Source organism: Schistocerca nitens, chromosome 10 (assembly GCF_023898315.1).
Source record: "Schistocerca nitens isolate TAMUIC-IGC-003100 chromosome 10, iqSchNite1.1, whole genome shotgun sequence".
Taxonomy (NCBI): Eukaryota; Metazoa; Arthropoda; class Insecta; order Orthoptera; family Acrididae; genus Schistocerca; species Schistocerca nitens.
The window spans coordinates 141,691,896-141,719,629 of NC_064623.1; the positions used below are offsets into that span (position 1 = coordinate 141,691,896).

Sequence of the window (27,734 nt, forward strand, 5' to 3'; positions counted from 1 at the left end):
ACTTATAATAACATATTATTTTTATTTCTTTATAACTCTAATGGAAATGAACAAAGTCATTGAATATCTTTCGTCTTTCCTTCCCAGAAGGAAAGTAATTGTTTAGTGAAGAACCTCCAGTTTATTTTGACAAAAATAACATTAGAAAGAAGACAGAGCAATTAAGAAGGGTGTGAACTTAGTTATCATAATTGCCAAATCATAAGGCTGCTTACTGATTTATTCGTTTACTAGCTGACGTGCCCGGCACTACCCGGGTAGTCATGTGGCCAATTTTCTATTAGATACGAAAACAAACTGTGAACTGTGTTTGTTGCATAATATTAAAAAATTTCATTATCGTATTTTCGTGAAAAGACATTTAAAATTCTGAAACATATTCTGTAAGCTGGTTGCAGCTGCTTCGCGCGTTTACAACATGATTTCTGAAAGTCTCCATGGCACTGTCTCTTCATAGCTCTATAGGCGACTGTTGTTTCGCTTTCAGCCGTTCGCGCTTTGCAGTTGAAAGCTGTCAAAAGTCTTGCCAGAAGTCAGGGATTTCCTAAACTTGACTCGACTCGAGATGTGTCTTAGCAGTAAAGAAGAAATGCACTAAAACGTCTTCCATTGACGTGGCATTTTTTCACACATCTCAGTGTTTATGACGTTGTATCTCTTAAAACACGTCTCGTACAATGATAAATTTGTGTAGATGCATTCAGTGGCATATATGGATACTTCTTGTGAAATATGTTGCGAATGGTGTTTAAAGCAAAGAAGCAATAAATTTAAACGTGATGAATGATGCGGCAGCTTTTCACGTTTCTCAGCGTTTGTGATGTCATATCTTCTGAACTATGTGTGGTACCATGATATAAATTGTAGGTTCATTTAACGGCATATGTGGATACTTTCAGCGAAATTTATTACGAATAACGTTAGAAGCACAGAAATAATAAATTTAAACATCGTGCTTGATGTGTCAGATTTTTAGGCATCTCATTGTTTATGAAGTGATATCTATGATAGGTAGACGGTTGTTACCACACAGCAACTATTGCCTGACAGCAAGTGATACGTGTACCACGTTCGGCTGAAATCGGTTCAATGGTTTAGAAAGAGATGTAGGACAATTAAAATAGGTAGTATGAATTGTAGAGCAAAATTTATGGCTAGATATGATGCCGAGTCTCACTGTTCTGTTTGTGCACCTGGCAGCTTTACACAAGCATCAAGGTGAGTGAGCGAACTTCTGGATTCACACTGTGTGGAAATCGAATTGTGGGGAACGAGTGCCTTTGCCACCTCTATTCCTCATTCACTATGGCTGGATAGTTAATTTCTTAATGGTGGGAAGCATATATTGCTATCATCTCTGTTGAAATTCACTTATTCTTGCAGATCTCAACTTTCGGACACTCCATTTACAAATATTACATTATTTTGTTAGAACTCTTACATTATCAAAACGTACATCCTGGCCACAATGCTCCTTGTAATCCACTAGTGACGATTTCACCCTCTGTTTGAAACTTGAGTGGCTTTTCTGTTTTTCACTGTGTTCTTTTATTGTTCCCATAGTTTTTTAAAGTCTGGAGAAGAAATGGAAGACGAGTACAGCGCGGTCTAACCCTCAGAAGATTTTTTATGTTTGATAACAGATTAGAAGTCCACTTACTTTAAGAAATTGGGGAACAAATAGAAGTTTTCACAGTGCTATGCAGGCCACAGACAGGAGGCCCTAACAGGTGACACGCCATTGTGGGAACAACAACTTCATCCTCCGGGATGATGCGGGTGGAGGCACCGTAAGACGAATTCGTTAGTGCGGCACTAGTGATGTCACCTTCTGGGATAATGCAAGCAATGGTCACTGGGAGATGAGGCACCAGTATACTATTAGTGATGTCATCCTTTGGGATGAGACAACAGGAGCTGCTATGGGACAACGTACCAGTGTGAGATCGGTGACTTCATCCTTTGGGATGGAGCGAGTAGCTGACTCTATGGAATGAGACGCCAGTGAGGGACCAGTGATGTCATCATCTGAGGGGCAGGCTGTGGGTGAGCACCGTGGTGGGCTGTGTCGTACAAGATGGTCCGGCCGCCGGACAGGATGGCCGCGGTCATCCCGAAGGTGCCGTAGGCCATGATGAGGTGCTGGCACGAGGACAGAAGGCACAGGTCGTCCGCAGGCCTCTTCGATGACATCAAGAACCCCACGCTGGCGGCCGCATCTGCCTGGGACAGAACAATACCCGACTGCATAAATCACAACAGCAACTCAGACGAAGTAGAACTTCAGTTGCTGATTACCAACCTTACCCTAATAACTTATTTAACTTAATCTCAAACTTTACAAGAACCATACTGATATCTGTCTACAGTTCGTTGTTCGATATTTGTACAATGAGGTGACAAAAGTCACGGGATAGCTGTATGGACATATACAGATGGCGGTAATATCGAGTACACAAACTATAAGAGAGCAGTGCATTGGCGGAGCTGTCGTTTGTACTCAGGTGATTCATGTGAAAAAGTTCCCATCATGATCAGTTAGGGAATTCAATATTCCGAGATCCACAGTGTCAAGAGTGTGTCGAGAAAGGAAACGTTAGCGACAGCCCCGGACATTTGCACAAGCCCCTCCCATTTACCCCCCTCCACACCTACCCCCCGCCACACCAACCAAGAGCACATCAATATGATCTTTGGTAGTCCTCGTCGCTGTCGTGTTTTTGTTCGTCGTTTTTTGTTTTACCGCAGTTGTTCATACTAGCAATGTTGTACTGTTAGTACTTCTTAGCAGTTTGTGTAATACTGTCAAAATGAAATGTAGATATGCACTCTCAATAAAGTTATCATACACAAGGTACCTAATCTTGACTGTTGTGGCCAGCTGCTGTCAAAACTGTTATCTAACAGACATTAAAGTACGATAAGATGTGTTGGAATGACACTGACGAAATTATGTACATATGTTTAACAATAGGCAGCTCTAAAGCTCTCAAACACTGAAGAAGAACTGAAAGTAATCTCGTGTCTGCTATAAGCAAGCAGTCATAAGAGTTCAAAAGTAAAAATTCACCCTTTATACCGGCAAATATTAATGAAGAATGGCACTGTATAAATATCTGACTGCTTGCATTACGCATTTCTACATTATCCCACTCTTATATTCTTTAGTCTTAATGAGGTAATCAGAAACAAACCAAGACATCGACTTTGCCTTTTTTATGCACAACATTGACTTTAGACAATCGAGATAATGGACAGCATCCTTGGCGATACTACCAATTAACATTTCCCAACAGAATTTCTTACACTACGCGAGGTGACGAAAATTTGCGCTCACTGCAGTTAACAAATATCAGATTCTTTGATATAGTGCAGATGAAAACTCATGAAATAAAAAAAGACAGTGTGGATACCATTTTCAGTTTTCATTCTTATTGATGACTTTTCAACTCGCATATTCAATGAACATATTTCTAATTCTTTTCACAATGGCACCGGAAAAACTGTATTTCGTACTAACTACTGATTTTCTCTCTTCTTATGACTGGCATATCTCTGATACGAAAAACTTTGATGTTGGAACATGCGGCAGACCATGGGCGGAGCTTAGGATATGGATTGGTGTGTGTGTGGGGGGGGGAGGGGGGGGTGATTGGGCGGGACTTGTGCACCGTCCGGGGCTGTCGCTAACGTTACGTTGTCGAGAATACCAAATTTCAGGCATTACCTCTCACCACGGGCTTTACTTAACGACCGAGAGCAGCAGTGTTTGCGTAGAGTTGTTAGTGCTAACAGACAAGTAGAACTGCGTGAAACACGCCATCGCCTGCAGCACATCTCCTCAACTCGTGACCATATCAGCTGGGCCCTAGAGGACTGGAAAGCAGTTGCCTCATCAGATGAGTCTCGATTTCTGTTGGTAGTTGATGGTAGGGTTCGAGTGTGGCGCAGACCCCACGTAGCCAGGGACCCAAGTTGTCAACAAGGTACTGTACAAGCTGTGCTGGCTCCACAGTGGTGTGCACTGTGTTTATATTGAATGGACTGGGCTCTCTGGTCCAACTGAACCGATAATTGACTGGAAATGTTTATGTTCGGCTATTTTGAGGCCATTTTCAACCATTCAACGATGAAATTTTTATGGGTGACATTGTACCATGATACTGGGCCACAATTGATCGCGACTGGTTTGAAGAATATTCTGGACAGTTGGAGAGAATGTTTAGGCCACCAAGATTTCCCGACATGAATCCCATCGAAGTTTTATGGTACACAATCGAGAGGTCAGTTCGTGTACAAAATCATGCACTGGCAACACTTTCGGAACTATGGACGGTTACAGAGGCAACAAGGTTCCGTATTTTTTCTAGGGACTTCCAACGACTTGTTGAGTCCACCCCACGTCGAGCTGCTGCATCAATCTGGGCAAAAGGAGGTCCGACACGACATTAGGAGGTGTCACGTGGCCTTTGTCACCTCAGTGTATGTGGCAGCCTGTAGTGGTTCGAATATTTCGGTTCACCACCAGAAAGCTGCATGCGTCATGTTGAAGAATTAGTGGAGCTCTTTGTTAAAACATGTTGTCAGAGGAACGGACAAGCGAATATTTGACGTCACGTGACTCATGGTCCCATACGGAAGGAAATTTTGTACAATGGCGGCTTCTTGGGAGAGAAAATGACATCTAGGCCATTAGGTTAAAAGTTGAAAGAGATATTATCAGTCCCATGCCTCGTGTGAAACCGATCTTGTCAGGAAACTTAACAGAGACAAGTTCTTCTGGTGAAACTGTGTAGGAGCGAGTCTATGACACCAATTGTATGGAAAGCAGTTTCTCTGAAGTTATTTAATTTTCTTTTCAAATTTGTTTCGTTTATTGCATATTTAGGTGCCTTTTGCTTAGCATTAAAAAAGGTTGCACATTTTGCAATTATTCCTTGTGCCAAGCAAATATTGGTTTCAGAAATAAAAAAAGTCGAATAATAGGTTACAAAGAAAAATTCAATCAGTTGACGGTAACGGAGGATGTTTGTTGATGCGATGATGTCCTACAAGGCCTTTTTAAGGAAAGCTCACAGTGCCTGGAACTGGCTGTGAAGATGACAGGAAAGACAAAGATAAGCTGCAGATTACCACGACCAAAGGCTAGTAGAGTATTGTGGGACATCTCGCAAAGAGATCAAGCCATGCACCGATTGCTGGTTCTTGGTGTTACTATTCTGTTTGGCTATTTACACTCCTGGAAATTGAAATAAGAACACCGTGAATTAATTGTCCCAGGAAGGGGAAACTTTATTGACACATTCCTGGGGTCAGATACATCACATGATCACACTGACAGAACCACAGGCACATAGACACAGGCAACAGAGCATGCACAATGTCGGCACTAGTACAGTGTATATCCACCTTTCGCAGCAATGCAGGCTGCTATTCTCCCATGGAGACGATAGTAGAGATGCTGGATGTAGTCCTGTGGAACGGCTTGCCATGCCATTTCCACCTAGCGCCTCAGTTGGACCAGCGTTCGTGCTGGACGTGCAGACCGCGTGAGACGACGCTTCATCCAGTCCCAAACATGCTCAATGGGGGACAGATCCGGAGATCTTGCTGGCCAGGGTAGTTGACTTACACCTTCTAGAGCACGTTGGGTGGCACGGGATACATGCGGACGTGCATTGTCCTGTTGGAACAGCAAGTTCCCTTGCCGGTCTAGGAATGGTAGAACGGTGGGTTCGATGACGGTTTGGATGTACCGTGCACTATTCAGTGTCCCCTCGACGATCACCAGAGGTGTACGGCCAGTGTAGGAGATCGCTCCCCACACCATGATGCCGGGTGTTGGCCCTGTGTGCCTCGGTCGTATGCAGTCCTGATTGTGGCGCTCACCTGCACGGCGCCAAACACGCATACGACCATCATTGGCACCAAGGCAGAAGCGACTCTCATCGCTGAAGACGACACGTCTCCATTCGTCCCTCCATTCACGCCTGTCGCGACACCACTGGAGGCGGGCTGCACGATGTTGGGGCGTGAGCGGAAGACGGCCTAACGGTGTGCGGGACCGTAGCCCAGCTTCATGGAGACGGTTGCGAATGGTCCTCGCCGATACCCCAGGAGCAACAGTGTCCCTAATTTGCTGGGAAGTGGCGGTGCGGTCCCCTACAGCACTGCGTAGGATCCTACGGTCTTGGCGTGCATCCGTGCGTCGCTGCGGTCCGGTCCCAGGTCGACGGGCACGTGCACCTTCCGCCGATCACTGGCGACAACATCGATGTACTGTGGAGACCTCACGCCCCACGTGTTGAGCAATTCGGCGGGACGTCCACCCGGCTTCCCGCATGCCCACTATACGCCCTCGCTCAAAGTCCGTGAACTGCACATACGGTTCACGTCCACGCTGTCGCGGCATGCTACCAGTGTTAAAGACTGCGATGGAGCTCCGTATGCCACGGCAAACTGGCTGACACTGACGGCGGCGGTGCACAAATGCTGCGCAGCTAGCGCCATTCGACGGCCAACACCGCGGTTCCTGGTGTGTCCGCTGTGCCGTGCGTGTGATCATTGCTTGTACAGCCCTCTCGCAGTGTCCGGAGCAAGTATGGTGGGTCTGACACACCGGTGTCAATGTGTTCTTTTTTCCATTTCCAGGAGTGTACAATGTTCAGGTTTTACCTGTCACTGGTTAAGTATTATGTGATTTGGACAAGGACTTCCCCATCATCATCGTCTGTGCTGTCGCTTGAGCCTCTGAAGTGTCTATTATGGTGATTGTGTGTTGCGTCCTGGTTCTCATGTCAGGTCTATTTTGCCGTTCTTTTTTACTGGTGGAGCATGACCTTTCAGAACGAGTTTGTCCTACTGTCGATTTCTTTCCACGATATTTCGTCTCTAATCGCATTGTGCCAGTACTCGTATGTGTGCACTTGTCGTCTGGCCTTTGTGAGAAGTGTTTAACGTGTTACGAGTGTGCTCTGGGGAGCCTTTCTGCCCATAAGTAGGGCCTACATTATTCTCTTCCACTGAAAGCATATGGTGTGAATGCATTCTTTAAGGATTATGTCCTCTCAGGAAGTACATCATGCCTTTGCTTGGGTCTTTGTAGATAGATATTTGGATTAGACTGAGAACGTACAGTAAGTACGTTGCGAAAGAAGGCCTCAGAATCACCATGTCCTAGAAAATTATAAGAAATTCTTCCCTCTTGACCTGAAAGAGAAACTTGTTCGAACAATTATACTCCAGTTATCTATCACAGCGATGATGTCCTACAAGGCCTTTCTAAGGAAAGCCCACAGCGCCTGGAACTGACTGTGAATGCCTGTGTTCGTTATGCTTGTGATGTTTCACTATTTGATCACGTTTCACCACCATATGCACAGCTGTCGTGAAGAGAGTTCGACACTCCAGGTCTTCTCTACTGTTCTATCAATGAACACTGTTCCCATATCCCCCCCCCCCCCCCCCGGCCTTAACGCTCTTGTCTGAACAAGATGACAGAAACACCTGTTTACGTCAGAGCAAAATGTTTACTGTCCCACCCCATTGCACAGCTATTTTCTCGAAACCCTTCTCAGATACCAACTCTGGTATAATCTCCCGCATTATATAGGAGAAATTAGTTGGTTGGTTGGTTGTTTGGGGAAGGAGACCAGACAGCGAGGTCATCGGTCTCATCGGATTAGGGAAGGACGGGGAAGGAAGTCGGCCGTGCCCTTTGAAAGGAACCATCCCGGCATTTGCCTGGAGCGATTGAGGGAAATCACGGAAAACCTAAATCAGGATGGCCGGACGCGGGATTGAACCGTCGTCCTCTCGAATGCGGAGAAATTAGTAACATCCCCAACTTCAGAAGATAAAGAGATACATGCTATGACAATAGTAATGATTACCCACGTACATCCCTCTTTGGAACCTCATCTTCTTCACTTCTTAGAATTCTTAGTGGATGAAGTCTCTTAAATTTCCTTTTGTCGGAAGTCAATGCATCACAAAACATCTATTTGGTACACCTATAAATTCTTGTTATACCTGCAACGATCATCATTGTTATTACTATCGTACTTATTGTCACTATTATTATTGTTGTTGTTGTTATTACTACTATCACTATTAGTTGCAGCAGCTGCACTAGTAAAAGTACTGCCACTATTAACTTGGGCAACGGCCTTGCCGCAGTGGATACACCGGTTCTCGTGAGATCACCGAAGTTAAGCGCTGTCGGACGTGGCCGGCACTTGGATGGGTGACCATCCTGCCGCCATGCGCTGTTGCCATTTCTTGGGGTGCACTGAGCCTCGTGACGCCAATTGAGGAGCTACTCGACCGAATAGTAGTGGGTCCGGTCAAAGAAAACCATCATAACGACCGGGAGAGCGGTGTGCTGACCACACGCCCCTCCTATCAGCATCCTCAACTGAGGATGACACGGCGGTCGGATGGTCCCGATAGGCCACTCGTGGCCTGAAGACGGAGTGCTCACTATTAACTTCATTAGTTCATAGTCAGCATTATTTACTCACGCTGCCATTTAGACACACAAATCATTTTAATACTAGTTATCATTCTACAATTGTTATTTCTTAGGTAACTACGATGTAAAAAAGGTACTGGTCCCATGTAATAGAACCTGACAGCCCTAATGATATTAGGTTAAATAAATAAGTAAATAAATAAACAAATATTCCTAACGGTGTAAACCCTTCTGCCCTTATTACTGCTGTCGCATTCCCGTTGCCAGCTATCTGACAGCCCTCTCTTTAAGTGGCGTTTATCTCTTTATTTCTTCACCTGTTGCAGCAGTTGTCTTGCCCAACCTTCCCTGCGGCCCAGTCTCTCATCGTATAGTCTTCTGGGTACAGTCCCAAGACCACACACAGAGCTCCAAACAATGTGTCCTCAAAAGCCCCCAAATGCCTGAGTAGCGCACTTCTTTGCCTTCATCAACTGTGGAAGAAACGCCAAAGGTTTTTCAGATGCAACCAGAGCCACTTGTAGATGGACAGTGTTAGAGAGGAGACGAGTTATTCGGTTATGTCCATACAGGATGCGCCTCTGCCTCAGACTGCAGCATTGCAATTTAAGCCGCCCTCGTAGGGCGCTGCCTAACCACACCTTCAGAAATCGTGAAAATTCGGGAACAAACAGCCAAATATCTGTGACAATCAGGGAATATAAACGCCATTCCTGCTCTCCCGTGTGGCACTCCGGCCATTGTCGCAACAGCAACCCAAATTTTTAGCACGAAGGTAAACCCTCCATGTGTAGCAAACTCCTGGTGCAAACGGTCCTCCGTTTCCTCCAACGCTCATCTTGAAACACTCCCTTACTAACCCACCGTTATTGACTAGTGGATTATGCCTAACGTTTTAGTGTAGTTTGACCGTGTGCAATTGATAAACGCTGATCGGTTAATATTTGCATGGGAGTTGTTTCGTATCAAATCCTACAAAGCTAATTAGGATGTCAGGTAGCAATAATCGGTACATACTTTGTTGTTAAGGTTCTATATAATCTAAACAGTGCGAATGGGGCAGTTACTCCCTTTGTCTGACAAAGTAATAACGGTTAACTCATCACAGGTCTCCTGTTAATATCGTCACACGCCAATATTATTCATGTGGCTCTGAATGCACAATCCACACTGCAATCCAAATCGTGGGTGCCCGGCGCGGCTGTCGCATAATGACGGTGCACAAATGAACACTTAAACACATCAACAAATCACTCAATCAATGCCATTTACTTACTTGCTAGAGGTCAGACCCAAGACGTTGGGTGACACACACAGCCGTTAAACAATTGTAAGTGTGGTCGGGCGTCCTGCCGAAACCCGCCCTCCTCGTTTAGCAGCCAACAACTTACTCGCTCAGAGTCTCAACACTGACCACTCGGCGCACCGGGCGCTTCACTATCGATAGTACCTGCTGCGACATGCGCGAGGCAAAGATATATTGTTCAGGACACGTAAGGGGCGGTTGACCCCTTACATTCTGACTTCTGTGCGTTTCTACCATCACAAGTTGTGTATTGATGTGCATTAAGAATGTGTGCTGGTTTCACCAGTAGTTCTGTGTTTATAAATTCAGCGAAAATCATAGATTCTGTATTGCTACGCCGCTCATTTTGCAGCTCTGGAACCTGTCCAAGGGCACAATACTGGTGTCTAACCCTTCAAGCAGGATCGAATTTTGATCCAGAGCATCTCTGTTACGATTAAACTATGTCGTTTTTTCTTTTAGAAGAATCATAGATTTACTTTAATCCGGCGACCGTGTTTTAATGAATTATTTCACTGCCATGAAATACTGACTGATATCAGGCGGAAGCCTAGAAAGCGTTCTACAACTCCTTTCACGTCCCCTCTACATATATAATGACCTCAGGGATTTTAAGACAAACCTTTTTTTCCCTTGAGATTTTCACGTCCATTCTAGAATTAAGCCATCACATTCCCTTACATGACTTTCCAACCTACTTCTAGAAGCTAGAGATGTGCTATGTCCACAGTATTTTTGTCAGCCAGTAAGTCATATCTATACCAACTTTGATTGAAGTTAATCCACACCTACTAATTGTCGTGATGCGTCTGTTCTTGAGCTCAGTGTGCCAGATAAGGATTATATGTTCCCACTACATAAAATAAAAATGACGTGGGGTTATTTAAATAATGTAACACACAGAATGATGCACAGTCACATCAATTAATCTTGCCAGACAGGGGCAACAATATCGGGACATAAACTCAGTGGTTCATTTTTTGCTCCATCCGAATTTTCGCAATAGACTTCTCAGTAATTTAAGGTGTCTACGGGGCGCTCAAAAACTCTTTACAAACAGACAGGCCACATCACATTAAAAAAAAAGTAATCGAAGATGGAGATGACAAGTATAAATAATTAACAACGCAGGGAATCAGACAAGGATGTGACATGTCTCCAACTGTTTTGAAGATCTACACTGGAGAACTGGACAGGGCTTGGGAACAAAATAGCACATACGGCATAAAGATCAACGGGGAGAAGCGCTTTACAACGCAATTCCTCACTTATGACAGGTAGTCAAGGGGTGCCGGCACCGTAGCTCAACGTGTTCGCTCAGAGGCTTAGCTGCCCTCTGTAATTAAAAAAAAACTGAGTTGATCGAGCAAGGAAGAAGCGTCAAGGGACGTCCCCTCCAAACGAATACGACCATTAACGAACAAAATGAGATAAAAAAAGGGGCAGCGTCAAATCAAACTGTCGTCGCTCCCAGATTAGAACCCTGCCACCGCTCAAATTTTGAATAAAAGTCACCAAAATTGGCACCCAAAGAATTCCGGCATAAAAAGACACCCTCATTCTGCCAATGGCCTTGTCAAAGAGGGCAGAGGAGCGGACAGATGTTCAGGGCACTCTCTTGCCCTTGCGTTTCGAAACTGCCCCTAGAGACAGAAGAATCAGCAATGGTTAACGACATGATGCTTCAAAAGCGATGATGATGTCTGGTTTTGGGGTGCTCAACTGCGCGGTCATCAATAACCATACGAAGTCGGTTTTTACACAGTCCTAATTTTTTGCACAGTCCAATCTAGCTACCGTCACGAATGAGGATGATGATAATGATGATGAAGACAACACAAACACTCAGTCCCTGGGCAGGGAAAAATCCCCAACCTGGCCGGGAATCGAACCCGAGACACTGTGATGCAGAGACAGCCACCAGACCACGAACTACGGACTTCAGAAGGCAATGGAAACCACTGCATTGAAGATACATAATGTGTATCCACAGGACGTGTAGCCTATAACTGGAAAAGTGTCGTGACGATCGTCCCATAGGCTAAAGATTCTGGAATAGTCCCCCATTCGGATCTCTGGGAGGAGACTGCCAAGGGGGATGGGGGAATAACTAACGAAGGGATAACGTTCTATGGGTTGGAGCGTCGAAGGCCAGAAGTTTGAACGTGGTAGGGAAGCTAGAAAATCTAAAAAGGGAAGTGCTAAGCCTCAATCTAGATACAGTGAAGGTCAGTGAAGTGAAACGGAAAGAAGACAAGGATTTATGGTCAGGTATGTATAGGGCAATATCAACAGCAGCAGAAAATGGTATGACAGGAGTACATTCACTACGAATAGGAATGTAGGGCAGAGAGTGAGTTACTGTGCACAGTTCAGTGATAGGGTAGTTCTCATTAGAATCGACAGTAAATCAACGCCGACAACGATAGTTCAGGTATGCGTACTGACGTCGCAAGCTGAAGATCAAGAGACAGAGAAAGTGTATGAGGACGCTGGAAGACTAATTCAGTACGTAACTGGAGACGAAAATCTAATAGCCACGGGGGATTGGAATGCAGTTGTACAGAAAGGGGTAGAAGGAAGGGTTACGGGAGAATATGGGTTTGGTACTAGGAGTGAGAGAGTATAAAGACTAATTGAGTTCTGCAATAAATTTACTAACAGGAAATACTTTATTCAACAATCGCAAGAGGAGGTGGTATACCTGGAAGAGGCTGAAAGATACGGGAAAAAATCAGTTACATCGCATCTTAATCAGGAAGAGATTCCAAAATCAGATACAGGTGTGTGAGACGTTCCCAGGAGCAGATATAGACACAGATCGCAGTTTAGTAATGATTGCCTGAAGTTTAAGAGACTAGTCAGGAAGAATCAATATGCAAAAAAGTGGGACACAGAAGAAGTAAATTCTCTACAGATATAGATACTGTGATGCAGAACAGCAAGCAATTCAGTTGAAGAGGAATGGACATCTCTAAAAAGGGCAGTATCTGAAGTTGGGAAGAGAAACGTAAGTACAAAGACGGTAACTACGAAGAAACCATGTGTAACAGAAGAAATGCTTCAGCTGGTCTATGACAGAATGAAATATAAAAATGTTCAGCGAAATTCAGGAATGCAGAAATATAGGTTGGTTACGAGTGAAGTAAATAGGAAGTGCAGGGAATCTAAGACAAAGTGGAAGCATGAAAAATGTGAATGAATGATTGTTGGAAGGACAGCATATAGAAAAGCAAGGGTGGTAACATTAAGAGTGCAACGGGAATTCCACTTTTAAATGCAGAGGAGAGAGTGGAGAGGTGGATAGAGTACACTGAAGGCTTGTGTGAGAGGGAAGACTTTCCTGATGTGATAAAAGAAGAAACAGGAGAAGATATAGAAGAGATAGGGGATCCAGTATTAGAATCAGTACTTAAAAGAGCTTTGGGAAATTTAACATCTGGGGTCATCAGCCCCCTTGAACTTAGAACTACCTAAACCCAACTAACCTAAGGACATCACATACATTCATGCCCGAGGCAGGATTCGAACTTGCTACTGTAGCAGTCGCGCGGTTCCGGACTGAAGCGTCTAGAACCGCTTGGCCACAACGGGCGGCTACACCAGGAGAGGAGGGAGAGCTCCGCCGCTGTGGCCCGGGGGCCCGTCCGACCGCCATGTCAGCCCCTGCTGCTGGTGTCACCCAATGGGCCACGGGGTCAGCACAGCGCACCCAGCAGACCTTCGAGCTGCTACTTCTCACTTAAGTAGCTCCAAAATGGCATCGTGAGGCTGAGTGTATTCCGTTCCAATCCTACCACTGAGGAAAATGCCCTGGCAGTATCGGGAATAGAACCCAGATCCTCTGCGTGGCTGTCAGCTACTGAGTCGGACACCTACACTTGGAGGATAATATTTTTTCCGGTATGTATCTTGTCCACGGTTTTTCATGACAACTTTAATTTTTATTGTAACTTTTTGTCCAAATGCTGTCATTCCAAGCAGTCGTCAGCTGACTAAAAACAGAAGGCAGATAACGGTTCATACGTAAAACAGCCTACAAAGCTGATTTCTTACAAAACACTGGTGCAACCCATCCTAGAATCTTGCTGAAGTGTACGAGACCAGTATCGAGGGATACAGAATGTGCACAAAGAAGGGTAGCACAAATGGTCACAGTTTTGTTGGACCAATGGCAGAGCGTCACGGAGATTCTCGAAGAACTGAATTGGCAAATGGAAGAAGATGGATGCAAACTATCCCACAAAAGCCTCTGTAGGTGATGAGTCTAGGAACATACTACAACCTCCTACATAATTCTGCTATGGGAAATGAAGGGGCTAGATTAGACTAGCTATAGCGCGTACAGAGACAGTGTAGTAATCATTCTTCCTGTGATCGATATGTGAAAGGAATGGGCACATTTGGTTAAAATGGCTCTAAGCGCTATGGGACTTAACTTCTGAGGTCATCAGTCCCCTAGAACTTAGAACTACTTAAACCTAACCAACCTAAGGACATCACACACATCCATGCCCGAGGCAGGACTCAAACCTGCGACTGTAGCGGTCGCGCGGTTCCAGACTGTAGCACCTAGAACCGCTCGGCCACTCCAGCGAACGGGCACATTTCCTAATTGCTGGAACAACGGGAAGCACCCTGTCCCATGGACGTCCAGTGCTTTTGCAGAATAAGGTTGTAGGGTGTAGGTAGAACCAGTGTGTGTCATCTGTACGTGAATTGTGTAAATTATGTTCTGCGTTTCATGGTAATTTTCGCTGTTTGTAGATGATATTTTCTTGGGCAGAGATTGGTGTACACCCCAACATTGACATAAACGACCATGGAAAACCGCCTAAAAACTACATTAGAGCGTCCACTGTACCAGACCAGTAGTACTTAACCTAACACATGGCCCCAAACAGCCATGTAACAGCTCCCCATGTAACGAGCTAGCACTCTACATATAAAGCTATACAAGCAGGTTAGACAACTGGAAAATAACAACACTTGCAACGAAAATTTTGGGAAAGAGACTTTTGTAAATCAGACTTAATATACCACAGTGTCATACTTGTTACGTGATATAAGAAACATGAAGAGCATCAATGATGAACTACAGCGTTTTATTGAACGACATTGCCCACACTAAGCTTGTAGCCGCTATGTACACATACGGCTCTAAAACAGAAGAGCGAGTGGGATGCGCCTTCTTCATCCCCTCTAATGACATGTATGATTGTGCTTCCATCTGAATCCTCTGCCTATATAGCAGAGGGTATTTGTTATGCAACACAGATATTTAAGTTAACATTGATACTAATGAACTTTTTGCAGAAATTATACACTACTGGCCATTAAAATTACTACTCCAAGAAGAAATGCAGATGATAAACTGGTATTCATTGGACAAATATGTTGTACTAGAACTGACATGTGATTACATTTTTACGCAATTTGGGTCGATAGATCCTGAGAGATCAGTACCCAGAACAACCACCTCTGGCCATAATAACGGCCCTGATACGTCTTGGCATTGAGTCAAACAGAGCTTGGATGGTGTGTACAGGTACAGCTGTCCATGCAGCTTCAACACGATAACACAGTTCATCAAGACTAGTGACTGGCGTATTGTGAGGAGCCAGTTGCTCGGCCACCATTGACCAGGCGTTTTCAATTGGTGAGAGATCTGGAGAATGTGCTGGCCAGGACAGCAGTCGAACATTTTCTGTGTCCAGAAAGGCCCGTACAGGACGTCCAACATGCGGTCGTGCATTATCCTGCTGAAATGTAGGGTTTTGCAGGGATCGTTGAAGGGTAGAGCCAAGGGTCGTAACACATCTGAAATGTAATGACCACTGTTCAAAGTGCCGTCAATGCGAACAAGAGGCGACCGAGACGTGAAACCAGTTGCACCCCATACCATCACGCCGGGTGATACGCCAGTATGACGATGAAGAATACACGCTTCAAATGTGCGTTCACCGCGATGTCGCCAAACACGGATGCGACCATCATGATGCTGTAAACTGAACCTGGATTCATCCGAAAAAATGACGTTTTGCCATTCCTGCAGCCAGATTCGTCGTTGAGTACACCATCGCAGGCGCTCCTGTCTGTGATGCAGCGTCAAGGGTAACCGCAGCCATTGTCTCCGAGCTGATAGTCCATGCTGCTGCAAACGTCGTCGAACTGTTCGTGCAGATGGTTGTTGTCTTGCAAACGTCCCCATCTATTGACTCAGGGATCGAGACGTGGCTGCACGATCCGTTACAACCATACGGATAAGATGCCTGTCATCTCGACTACTAGTGATACGAGGCCGTTGGGATCCAGCACGGCGTTCCGTATTACCCTCCTGAACCCACCGATTCCATATTCTGCTAACAGTCATTGGATCTCGACCAACGCGAGCAGCAATGTCGCGATAAGATAAAACCGCAATCGCGATAGGCTACAATCCGACCTTTATCAAAGTCGGAAACGTGATGGTACAACGTTTCACCAGGCAACGCCGGTCAACTGCTCTTTGTGTATGTGAAATCGATTGGAAACTTTCCTCATGTCAGCACGTTGTAGGTGTCGCCACCGGCGCCAACCTTGTGTGAATGTTCTGAAAAGCTAATCATTTGCATATCATAGCATCTTCTTCCTGTCGGTTAAATGTCGCGTCTGTAGCACCTCATCTTCGTGGTGTAGTAATTTTAGTGGCCAGTAGTGTAAAGTCACAGATTCGACAAGCAGACGAGCATTTTGGATGCATTGGAGGCCATCACAGAAGCAATGAAAAATTACACAGGCTTTCATTTGCTGTGGATGAAAGGACATCATGGAATTTTCCGTAATGAAGTAGTCGAGCTCCTAGCAAAAAGGAGAGCTAGTGCATGACTGTTTCGTCTAACAGCACTCGCTCATAATGATTTAAAACCTACCATCAAGAAAGCTGCTTATCATAAATGGAATCCTGAATGGCATATACTCGTATCTCAGCAACAGAAGGCCAGACACCTAGAGGCTATACCTCCACTGCTGTGCTTCCGCTATGTGAAGTTAAGAAAACGTCATCTAATGCACATCATTCTTAAGAGACTGGGACATGCGTGAAACGCCACACCTTGTCTCTGTTGGATTCCTTTCATGTCAATTTTTTAAAACTGTTGTCAATTACGGCATACATTCCACTTCTAAATTTACGATGGTGTTTCTGACTATCTGAGAGTAGACTGAGCAGTGGAACGTGTTACTTTTACACATCATCAAGAACGATCTGTCACACTACCACACTTTAAAAAACAGTTTATATGTAATTCATGTCACACAGTCTCATACGCGACCTACATGCACTTTCTTTTATATACTGTATATGATAAGATACTGTCATCCTCCTTCCCTTCTGTGTGAAAGGATGAATGAGCAAATGTATTTCTAGTTACATGCTTGATGGTAGCAGACAAGCCTGTCTGCTAGAGAACAGTAGGACCAACGTCGGAACAGGTAGCTACGCTTTCTAAAAGCAAAGAGGTTTCTGTTCTTACTATGGTCCTGTCCGTCCCTTGTCATGTAGGTATAGGAAGCTGCCTCTCTGATCACTTCCGTTTTGTATCTGGAAGCACCCTTGGTAGGGGGCCACGAGGCAGTCCGCGGCGAGCGTCTGAAGAGGTAAGATCTCTGGCTAAGCGCGTCTCTGCGAAGTCCGTAGGACAATGTATTTCTTAAGTTCAGCCTAACTGACAATTTAATCACCTTTATTTCAGGTTTAGATCTAAAATATCTTATGTTATCTTAAATTGCAACGTAGTGTAATTCGAGTGTAAAGTTTAGAATATCTTCCAGTAGTTGCTTTGTCACTACTTTGTGAGTAAAGTGGAACCACGTGTTGAGGATCCGTAACTCTAACTAAGATCATCTATCTTAAATGCGAATGTGTGTGAGATTATAACATCTCATCTTGACAATATTTTCCAATATAGCAACTCTTCTTTATGTTCAACCCACGTGGGGTTTACTTTGTGAGACCAGTACCACATGATTATACAATTGTTTGACCCATCACATTAATAGTAAGACGATAATAACCAGTTCGAGGTTTTTCTTTTGTAAATTGTGTTTCAACGTAATTTATTTTAATCATCAAAATTATTGTGGAGTTACGCTCTTTGTGTAAACCAAGTTGACCACGTGTAGCATGTGGTGTAATCATCAAAGTAGCCCTCAGCTATTCTTTTCGGGAAGATTTCACAGTAAGTTAGTATGAATTTAGTATACCAGTGTGTGGTAATTTCATGACGGACAGGATTGCGCTACGAACGTAACTTCTCTGACTGAAAATTGAATCGGTTGCTTGTGGTTTATTTCCTCTTGCTTATGTTTCAACATTCTTTGTGTGTTTTTTATGAATGCAGTGTTGTATGCGGTCTCCCAATCTTGGATCCATATTTGATGTGTTCCGTAAGATTACAAACTCACATTTTCACAATCCTAAATAAGGCACCAGTTTAGTTATGAATCAAGTTTAATATGCTGAAAATTAAACGGAACAATGATCAATGTTAAAATAAATGTCTAAATATAAACTGATTTATTTCTTTTTATTTAAATTATATATATATATATATATATATATATATATATATATATATATATATCACCAGTTGTCGTAAGATGACTATTAAAAGATTATAATTAATGTTTGGTTGGCAATTAAGTAAACTAGACGGGATAGCTGGTGAAACAGTTGCTCAGTAATACAAGGTTAACTTCCCTAGATGGCTCACAGCTTGTAACCTGCTTTTATTGTCTTGAGTATCAGCACTGCTTTCAGAACAAATTAATGCATCAACATTAAACAGTTTCTGGACAATGTGATGAGGATCCTCTCTCTTGCTATTTTGAACGTAGCAATCGAGTGAATATGAAAATCAAGGGTGTGGTTTTCGAAGGTGTTGTGGGTTGCATAAAACACATTGCTAGGGGCAGCTGAATCACCCTGTGTATTACGCTCATCCTTATTTTTCCAATTTTATATTTCTTCGTGCGGACACCCTAATTTGTTCCTGTCGTTTTAAGAAGAATTTTAAGACCTATTTTGTTGAAGTGCATAATGAGGAACCCATGCTGCAGTGGCCAAGAGGTTGCATCATGTTGCGTTATGTATCTTCAGTTGAGCGTCGGTTTTCCTTTGTTGACGTCGTGAATGTTTATTTACATCATGACGAGTAGATTAAAAATAGCGACAGAGTTATTTATTTAGTTTGTAAAGTTAAGCACCAGATCAATGTACATAAATTATCATCTAATCGACAAGTTTATGTTGGTCTTGTTTTATAACATATGTGAAGTGAAACTGACTGTCAGTGAAAATGTTAATTTAATCTCGAGTGAATGTGCAATATTTTGGGAAACGTCTATACTCACCAAGAAAGAAAGCCTATGTTTTCTGCAAATCTAAATTATCACTTCTGTGTTGTGCATGCTAATGCTTTGACCATGATCAAAATAGAAGAAGATAAACTCTTTTTATTATATCAAGGAGAGCCCGGCAATAGAGGTAATCTTGGGGATGTTGAATGGATGACTGGAAGTTGGTGGCAAAAGAGGAAAGGGCGAGGATTAGGGTTATGAAAGAGGAATGAAAGAACATGAAGTACAAGAAAGCAGGGTCCGAAAGCAATACTCGAGAACTCTTTATTCAACGTTAATTGAATAATAAGTTTTCAGATTTATAGCTGCGTCTAGCAAGTAAAATTGCACGAGCTTTTGTCCCAGTACTTGTTGGCCATTGTTAAGTGATATGACAATGGCGTGGGTATACTTGGCCAAAAGCTCGTGCAAATTTACTTGCTTGGCGCAGCTGTAAATCCGAGAACTTTTTATTCAAGGAATATGAAGGGTTATAACAGCTCAGAATTTTTGGAAACCACTACTGATACGTCTGAAGAAACTGTTGAAGTGAGTGATTCTTATGCTGATGGGATTTTTCGGAACCCTCCACGAGTTCGGTTCAAATATATAGAAAGAAATTCAGAAAGAAGAAGGCAGAAAGTATTAAGTATTCGTTTAAAGAGAGGAATCCTAGTCTTGTCACGCTTAATTGGAACAGAAAGCTGGTACCAGCATTAAACATGAAGGATTCAAGAACTGAAAGATCATCAATCATCATAATTTGTGGAAATCGGGAACAATTAATTGGTATGCCTGTATTATCGGATTATAACTGGTAAGAAAATAGATGGAAAGTTTGGAATGCCATAAGAGTTTGAGGACTGATCGAGAAAGTTCAGATTCTTTGTTGTGACACCATCGCATCCAACACAGGTTGTTTCAGTGGAGTGGCCATTACTTTCCTGAAACAGTTTGCAAGAAGAGAGCTACTGTTTTTCCGTTGATGTCATCATATGGAGGAGCTAGTGTTATGGAGTGTGTTCGAAAATGAGTTATTCCAAATAGCAGTTAGTCTGGATGATACGTTTGAAACAAACTTAGGGAAAAATGGAATGGGATGGAAAAAGCAAATTATGAAACAGACATGAACATTTACTTGAGGATTTCAACGATGTAGAAACTGATGAAGCACCAACTTCTAAAACAAGAACATGTGACACATGATTACTGTGTACTCCTTGAATTCTGCGAACAACTATGGACTTGAATCCGTAAGTGTGCCAGCCTGGAGCTTTGTATCATGCAAGGTAGAGAATCAAAGGACTTTATTAATTGAAGATGTTCCTCTTTCTTTCTCGGCTATCCCTCAGTGTAAGTGAATTGGATGGCCTGAAGAACACTTCTGTCTTTGCGCTAAAAGTTATAAGCGGGATTGTAATTTCTGAGTTGACCATCAAAGGGGGAACCTTATAATGACTTCTGCTTTTTAAAAGAATTGAAACTGTACGAAAAAGTAAATGGCAAGGGTTTCTTCAAGCGTTGCAAAGAATTTTTCTCAGCACTTATAGTATTTAAATGAAGGTATTTGTTTGTTATCACTGGACACTAAAACGCTCTGGCTAGAAACCTGCAGTGGGGCAACTTTGGGGACCAAAAGGAGATACACTGTTATATCTATTGCAGTTACAAAGCTTTCCAGCAAGTTTGCTTTTTGACCGAACATAATTGTATGGATACAAATCTAGTAGTTTTGCAACGGTTATTCAGAATCTATCTAAATATTTACTGAGTCTTAGTGCTTTGAATCCATTTATTATCACAGAGAAGGAAACTGATGAGTCCGTTTCAGTTAAGAGTTTTCACATGGTGAAGAAGTTAAGCGTTCATTTGGATGTGATATGACAGGAAGAGGAGTGAGGATGAAGAAGAACAAAAAGCATTCATTTTGCGATGTGTGCAAAATCACCGGAGATAATACCCTAATACTGAAAGAAAGACACTGAAAAGAAAATTGTACTAAAACTAGTATTGATTCGGGTTGCATTCACACATTTTGTACTTTTTGTTACTTAGTAACACTTCAGTTTCTCCAACTTAAATATATTTAAGCATATTTGTGAAACATATATAGCTTTATTTCAATTGTTTGTGCCAGTAGAACAATACACACACTTTTTTCAGTGTTTAAGTCTTTTTCAGATCTTTAAGTCTGTTGTACCATTAATTAATTGTAATGAAATTGGATATATTATTAAAAAATGTCAAGAGTTAAAAAGTTAGGAGATGCGCACTCAAATCACTTTACATTGTTATGTAATACCCATTTAAGGAACACCCTAATACACACTGAAGGGCCAAAGAAACTGGTACACCTGCCTAACATCGTGTAGGGCCACTGCGAGCAAGCACAACTGCCGCAACACGACGTGGCATGGACTCAACTAATATCTGAAGTAGTGCTGGTGGAACTGACACCATGAATCCTGCAGCCAGGTCCATAAATCAGAAAGATCATGACGGGGTGGAGATCTGTTCTGAATAGTTGCAAGGCGTCTCAGATATCCCAGATATGCTCAAAAATGTTGATGTCTGGGGAGTTTGGCGGCCAGCGGAAGTGTTTAAACTCAGAAGAGTGTTATTGGAGCCACTCTTTAGGAATTCTGGACTTGTGGGATGTATCATTGTTCTGCTGGAGTTGCCAAAGTCCGTCGGAGTGCACAATGGACATGAATGGGTGCAGGTGATAAGTCAGGACGCTTACGTAAATGTCACTTATCAGAGTCGTATCTAGACGTATCAGGGGTCCCATATCACCCCATCTGCTCACGCCTCACACCATTACAGAGCCTCCAACAGCTTTAACAGTCCCCTGCTGACATGCAGGGTGAATGGATTAATGAGGTTGTCTCCATACGCGTACGCGTCCATCTGCAACATACAATTTGAAACGAGACTCGTTCGACCAGGCAACATGTTTCCAGTCATCAACAGTTGAATGTCGGTGTTGACGGGCCCAGGCGAGGCGTAAAGTGTACACGAGTGGGCCTTCGATTCCGAAAAACCCATATCGATGATGTTTCGTTGAATGGTTTGCATGCTGACACTCGTTGACGGGGCAACATTGAAATTTGCAGCAATTTGCGGAAGGTTTGCAGTTCTGTCGCGCCGAACAATTCTCTTCAGTCATCGTTGGCCCCATTCTTGCAAAATCTTTTTCCGGCCGCAGCGATGTCGGAGATTTGATGTTTTACCGGATTTCTGATATTCACGGTACACTCCTGAAATGCGTACGGGAAAATCCCCACTACATCGCTACCTCAGAGATGCTATGTTCCATCGCTCGTGTGCCTACTACAGCACCACGTTCAAACTCACTTAAATCTCGCTAACCTGCCGTTGTAGCAGCAGTAACCGACCTAACAACTGCGCCAGACACTTGTTGTCTTATACAGGCGTTGCCGACTGTAGCGTCGTATCCTGCCTGTTTACATATCTCTGTACAGGGTGATTCAAAAAGAATACCACAACTTTAAAAACGTGTATTTAATGAAAGAAACATAATATAACCTTCTGTTATACATCATTACAAAGAGTATTTAAAAAGGTTTTTTTTTCACTCAAAAACAAGTTCAGAGATGTTCAATATGGCCCCCTCCAGACACACGAGCAATATCAACCCGATACTCCAACTCGTTCCACACTCTCTGTAGCATATCAGGCGTAACAGTTTGGATAGCTGCTGTTATTTCTCGTTTCAAATCATCAATGGTGGCTGGGAGAGGTGGCCGAAACACCATATTCTTAACATACCCCCATAAGAAAAAATCGCAGGGGGTAAGATCAGGGCTTCTTGGAGGCCAGTGATGAAGTGCTCTGTCACGGGCTGCCTGGCGGCCGATCCATCGCCTCGGGTAGTTGACGTTCAGGTTTCATAACTAACCTTTTTCGTAGGACTCTCCATACAGTTGATTGTGGAATTTTCAGCTCTCTGCTAGCTCTGCGAGTCGATTTTCCTGGGCTGCGAACAAATGCTTGCTGGATGTGTGCTACATTTTCATCACTCGTTCTCGGCCGTCCAGAACTTTTCCCTTTGCACAAACACCCATTCTCTGTAAACTGTTTATACCAACGTTTAATACACCACCTATCAGGAGGTTTAACACCATACTTCGTTCGAAATGCACGCTGAACAACTGTCGTCGATTCACTTCTTTCGTACTCAATAACACAAAAAGCTTTCTGTTGAGCGGTCGCCATCTTAGCATCAACTGACGCTGACGCCTAGTCAACAGCGCCTCAAGCGAACAAATGTACAACTAAATGAAACTTTATAGCTCCCTTAATTCGCCGACAGATAGTGCTTAGCTCTGCCTTTTGTCGTTGCAGAGTTTTAAATTCCTAAAGTTGTGGTATTCTTTTTGAATCGCCCTGTATTTTAATACGCATGGCTATAGCAGTTTCTTTGGCGCTTCAGTGTATATCTATCCGCTACTGTACATAGGCCTCCTCCATATATTTCCACTGTTTTAAGTAACATACTCCACACGCAGTCATTAAAAAAACCTTTCATATATTTCACTATTCAGAATGTTGAATGTATTCTGTCAGTTTCCTTTAACTCGAAGTTTTATGTTAACTCTCTACAGTTCTAACAACTGTGTAGTCAATGAATAAACTAATAAAATTTTATAAATGTCTCATCAGGTGCACCACTCTGTAACTCACTGAGGCCTTCCTGGTGAGGGCAGGCAGCAGATGCTGTTGGCACCACTGGCTGTCATCGCTGGTGACTGCAAAGGCGACAGCGGCGCACTCGCTGTGCAGATCTGCCAACATGGCTGCAGCTGCGGCCTCGTAGTAGGCGGGGCCGGCCTCCTGCTGCAGGTGGAACCGCTTCCTCATGTATTGCCCGTAGTCCGTTCTGCGTACGTGAACCCCGACTGTGCACACCTGTGGGCAGCATCTCCATCTCAGAAGTGAGAAGGTCCAAGTAAAGGCACTCGTCAAAGCGTATCGTAGTCTCGGCTGTAGGAGGAAATAACTTGCTCACTAGCTTAGGCTGTGTGTGAACAAAATACATTCCCTGACAAAAATAGTGAAGCACTCGGAAGACACCATCAGATGTAAATGTAACTTTGTACACGTACACATCATCAGCGAGTACATAAATGATCAGATGAAATTCTCTGTGAGATGTAGAACGGCCATTACAGCACATCAGTGTTGCTTGTGCTTAGTGCTGTTACCAAACTTGATGGAATATACACTATGTGATCAAAAGTATCCGGACGTCTGGCTGAAAATAACTTACAAGTTCGTGGCGCCCTCCATCGTTTATGCTGGAATTCAATACAGTGTTGGCCCGCCCTCAGCCTTGATGACAGCTTCCATTCTCGGAGGCGTACAATGAGTAAGGTATCAGTGAGGCCCGGCACGGCGTTCCAAAACATCCCAAAGGTGTTCTATAGGACTCAGGTCAAGACTCTGTGCAGGCCAGACCATTACAGGGATGTTATTGTCGTGCAACCACTCTGGTACAGGCCGTTCATTGTTTTTCAACAATGGGAAGCAAGAACGTGCTTAAAACATCAATGTAGGTCTGTGCTGTGATAGTGCCACGCAAAACAACAAGGGGTGCGAGCCTCCTACATGAAAAACACGACCACACCATAACACCAACGCCTCCGAATTTTACTGTTGGTACTACACATGCTGGCAGATGATGTTCACCGGGCATTCCCCATACACACAACCTGCCATCGGATCGCCACATTGTGTATTGTGATTCGTCACTCCACACAACGTTTTTCCTCTGTTCAATCGTCCAACGTTTACGCTCCTTACACCAAGCGAGGCGTCGTTTGGTATTTACCAGCGTGACCTAAGTGTCATAGTACTTGCAGTGGATCCTGATGCAGTTTGCAATTCCTGTGTGATGGTCTGGATAGATGTCTGCCTATTACACATTACGACCCCCTTCATCTGTCAGCAGCCTCTGTCAGTCAACAGGCGAGGTCGGCCTGTACGCTTTTGTGCTGTACGTGTCCCTTCAGTATGACATCGGAAATAGCGGGCCTAGGGATGTTTAGGAGAGTGGAAATCTCGCGTGAGTTAATTTATCGAGAGTTTCTTGACACCACCTTCTTCCTCACACCTCCGATTCTGAGGGATCCAAGTTTGAGTAGACACCCTGTCCTTCTGCTTAATTTTGTTTATACGTTTATTTACCAATTATTATTGATGAACACTTTGGTCGACGATATCCAGTAATAGTGGAACAAAAGTATCGATACCAAAAGTACTGTAAGGTGTTGATGACTTTGTTACGTATTTTTAAGCCTTTATTTGAGGCAGATGATCTTTTTAGAACACAAGGGTGTATACATCGACTGTCCTATATTTTAACGAAGCGCCTTGGGTATAAAAACAAATACAAACATAATCAATAAATGCCAACATTTGCAAGCAAAATAAAAATATAGGTCTTGACAATAATTGTATGTTTTGCGGTATGTTATTATTGCAATGCATTATTACGAGCATGTCTTTCAGACAAAGACATTCGCTCACAAAACAGTTTCTCTTAAGACAAACGGGTGATCTCGTATCAGGAGGTGATTAAAATCATAAATTGTTTATGTGAGTTGTATCATGATTGTAAATTAACTTTGTGCAAGAGGCTGATTAAACTAAAATGCCAATTTGCCCCTAGTATCATCACTATCCTCACATCATAAGACGCAGCAACTTTCAGCAACATCATGGACTTTGTAAGAGATTGCAACTTGCACATGAAAATGACTGCCCATTCTCACAGAGAAATTCTTTACAATTCCACGGTGATACTTTCACTACTACGTATAGGTTAGTCTTTGCCCCAGGGAAGTGATCACTTAACCAAAAGTTCGTATGTCAATAAAATTTTAGAATAAATTAGAGAATTTCTACTATTCTGTACCTTCTTTTTCCCAATAATCTAAGAAAAATGTATTTTTTCGTGCTGCCACTGGCTGTAGTAATCTGCCATCGCCAGGTGTGTGTTTTGTATGTACTTACCAAACTTTGTTTCAACTGCCAGACGTGTTTCTGGCTGCACGACATGTACATTAAATGCTAATAAATAAATAAATAAAATAGATTTCCAGAAAGTCACGTGCTGCTGTTACCTGAGTCTTGTTGAAACCAGTTTTGTGGGCCGTTTCGCTTGTGATATTATCCAGTTTTTTGTTGGCTGCGTCCTGTATTACCGCCCGGAAACGGAGTTCCTGACGGAGAAACTCCAAGGAGGAAGCGATGTAGTCTGTCAGAATGATCCAGCGACTGAAAAGTACAAGGAGAGCAAAAGGCCAGCTTAATAACAATGAAAAGTTTTGTTCAGGTACACGAGGCCAAGTAAAAAAGAAAAGGCAAATTTATAACACATTTAGCACTACGCCCGTACGCCAGTACGGGTGCTCGTACACCGGCCATGTAGACGGCACCCACGTCCAGTACGGGCGCAGATTCCCCATTCAGTGAAATGTGTCTTCCCGCCTGCTACACGCCGAAGTAGTTTATATTTTGTCCATTAGATGCAGTGGGAGATGGTTTACACTGAGGTGACTAAAGTCATGGGGTGCCTCGTAATGTCGTATCGACTCTCCTTTGTTTCAGGAGTAGTGCAGCAACACGACGTCCCATGGACTCAACAGGTCGTTGGAAGTCTCCTGCAGAAATGTTGAGCCATGCTGCCTCTATAGTCGTCCACAGGCCCCATCATTGCAGAATGTGTTACCGCTGCAGGATTTTGGGCACGAACTGACCTCTCGATTATATTCCGCAAACGTTTGGTGGGAATCATGTCGGGCGATCTAGGTGGCCAAATCATTCGCTCGAACTGTCCAGAGTTTTCCTGAAACCTGTCACAAACAGCTGTGGCCCAGTGACACGGCGCGTTGTCATCCATAAAAATTCCATTGTGGTTGGGAATGGCTGCAAATGGTCTCCAAGTAGCCCCGAACATAACAAGGACCCAGTCCATTCCATTAAGGAGCCACCAGCAGCTAGCACAGTGCCTTACTGACAACTTGGGTCCATGGTTTCGTGGGGTCTGTGCCACAATCGAACCCTGCCTTCAACTCTTACCAACTGAAACTGGGATTCAGTTGACGAGGCCGCGGTTTTCCAGTCGACCAGCGTCCGACCGATATGATTACGAGCCCAGGAGAGGAGCTGCATGTTAACAGCAAAGGTACTCCCATCGGTCGTCTGCTGCCACAGCCCACCAACGCCAAAATTTCACCGCACTGTCCTAACGGATACGTTGGTCCTATGTCCCACATTGATTTCTGCGGTTATTTCTCTCAGTGCTGCTTGTCTGTTAGCACTGACAACTCTATACAAACACTGCTGCTCTCGGTCGTTAAGTGAAGGCCACCGGCCATTGCGTTGCCCGTGAGACGTAATGTCTGAATTCTGGTATTCTCGGCACACTCTTGAAACTGTGGATCTCGCAATATTGAATACCCTAACGATTTCCGAAATTAAAAGAAAAAGGTTAGCCTGTATATAACAGCTGCAGGACGGGCATTCGATCGTTGGAACCAACACCACCCA

The 27,734-nt window shown here is 43.7% G+C and overlaps 1 protein-coding gene and 1 pseudogene across 1 annotated transcript; one reads left to right on the forward strand and one right to left on the reverse strand.

Moving 5' to 3' along the window:
* Window positions 1–1,986: 1,986 nt before the first annotated feature.
* LOC126209939 (galactoside 2-alpha-L-fucosyltransferase Sec1-like) lies at window positions 1,987–26,396 on the reverse strand. Its single transcript, XM_049939056.1, has 3 exons — window positions 26,306–26,396; window positions 23,865–24,089; window positions 1,987–2,223 (listed from the first exon to the last, which is right to left on the reverse strand). Exons 2-3 carry the CDS (start codon window positions 24,039–24,041, stop codon window positions 1,987–1,989), a joined length of 414 nt encoding a protein of 137 aa, XP_049795013.1. The 5' UTR covers window positions 24,042–24,089; window positions 26,306–26,396.
* On the forward strand, window positions 8,160–8,276 carry LOC126211048 (5S ribosomal RNA; annotated as a pseudogene).
* Window positions 26,397–27,734: the final 1,338 nt, after the last annotated feature.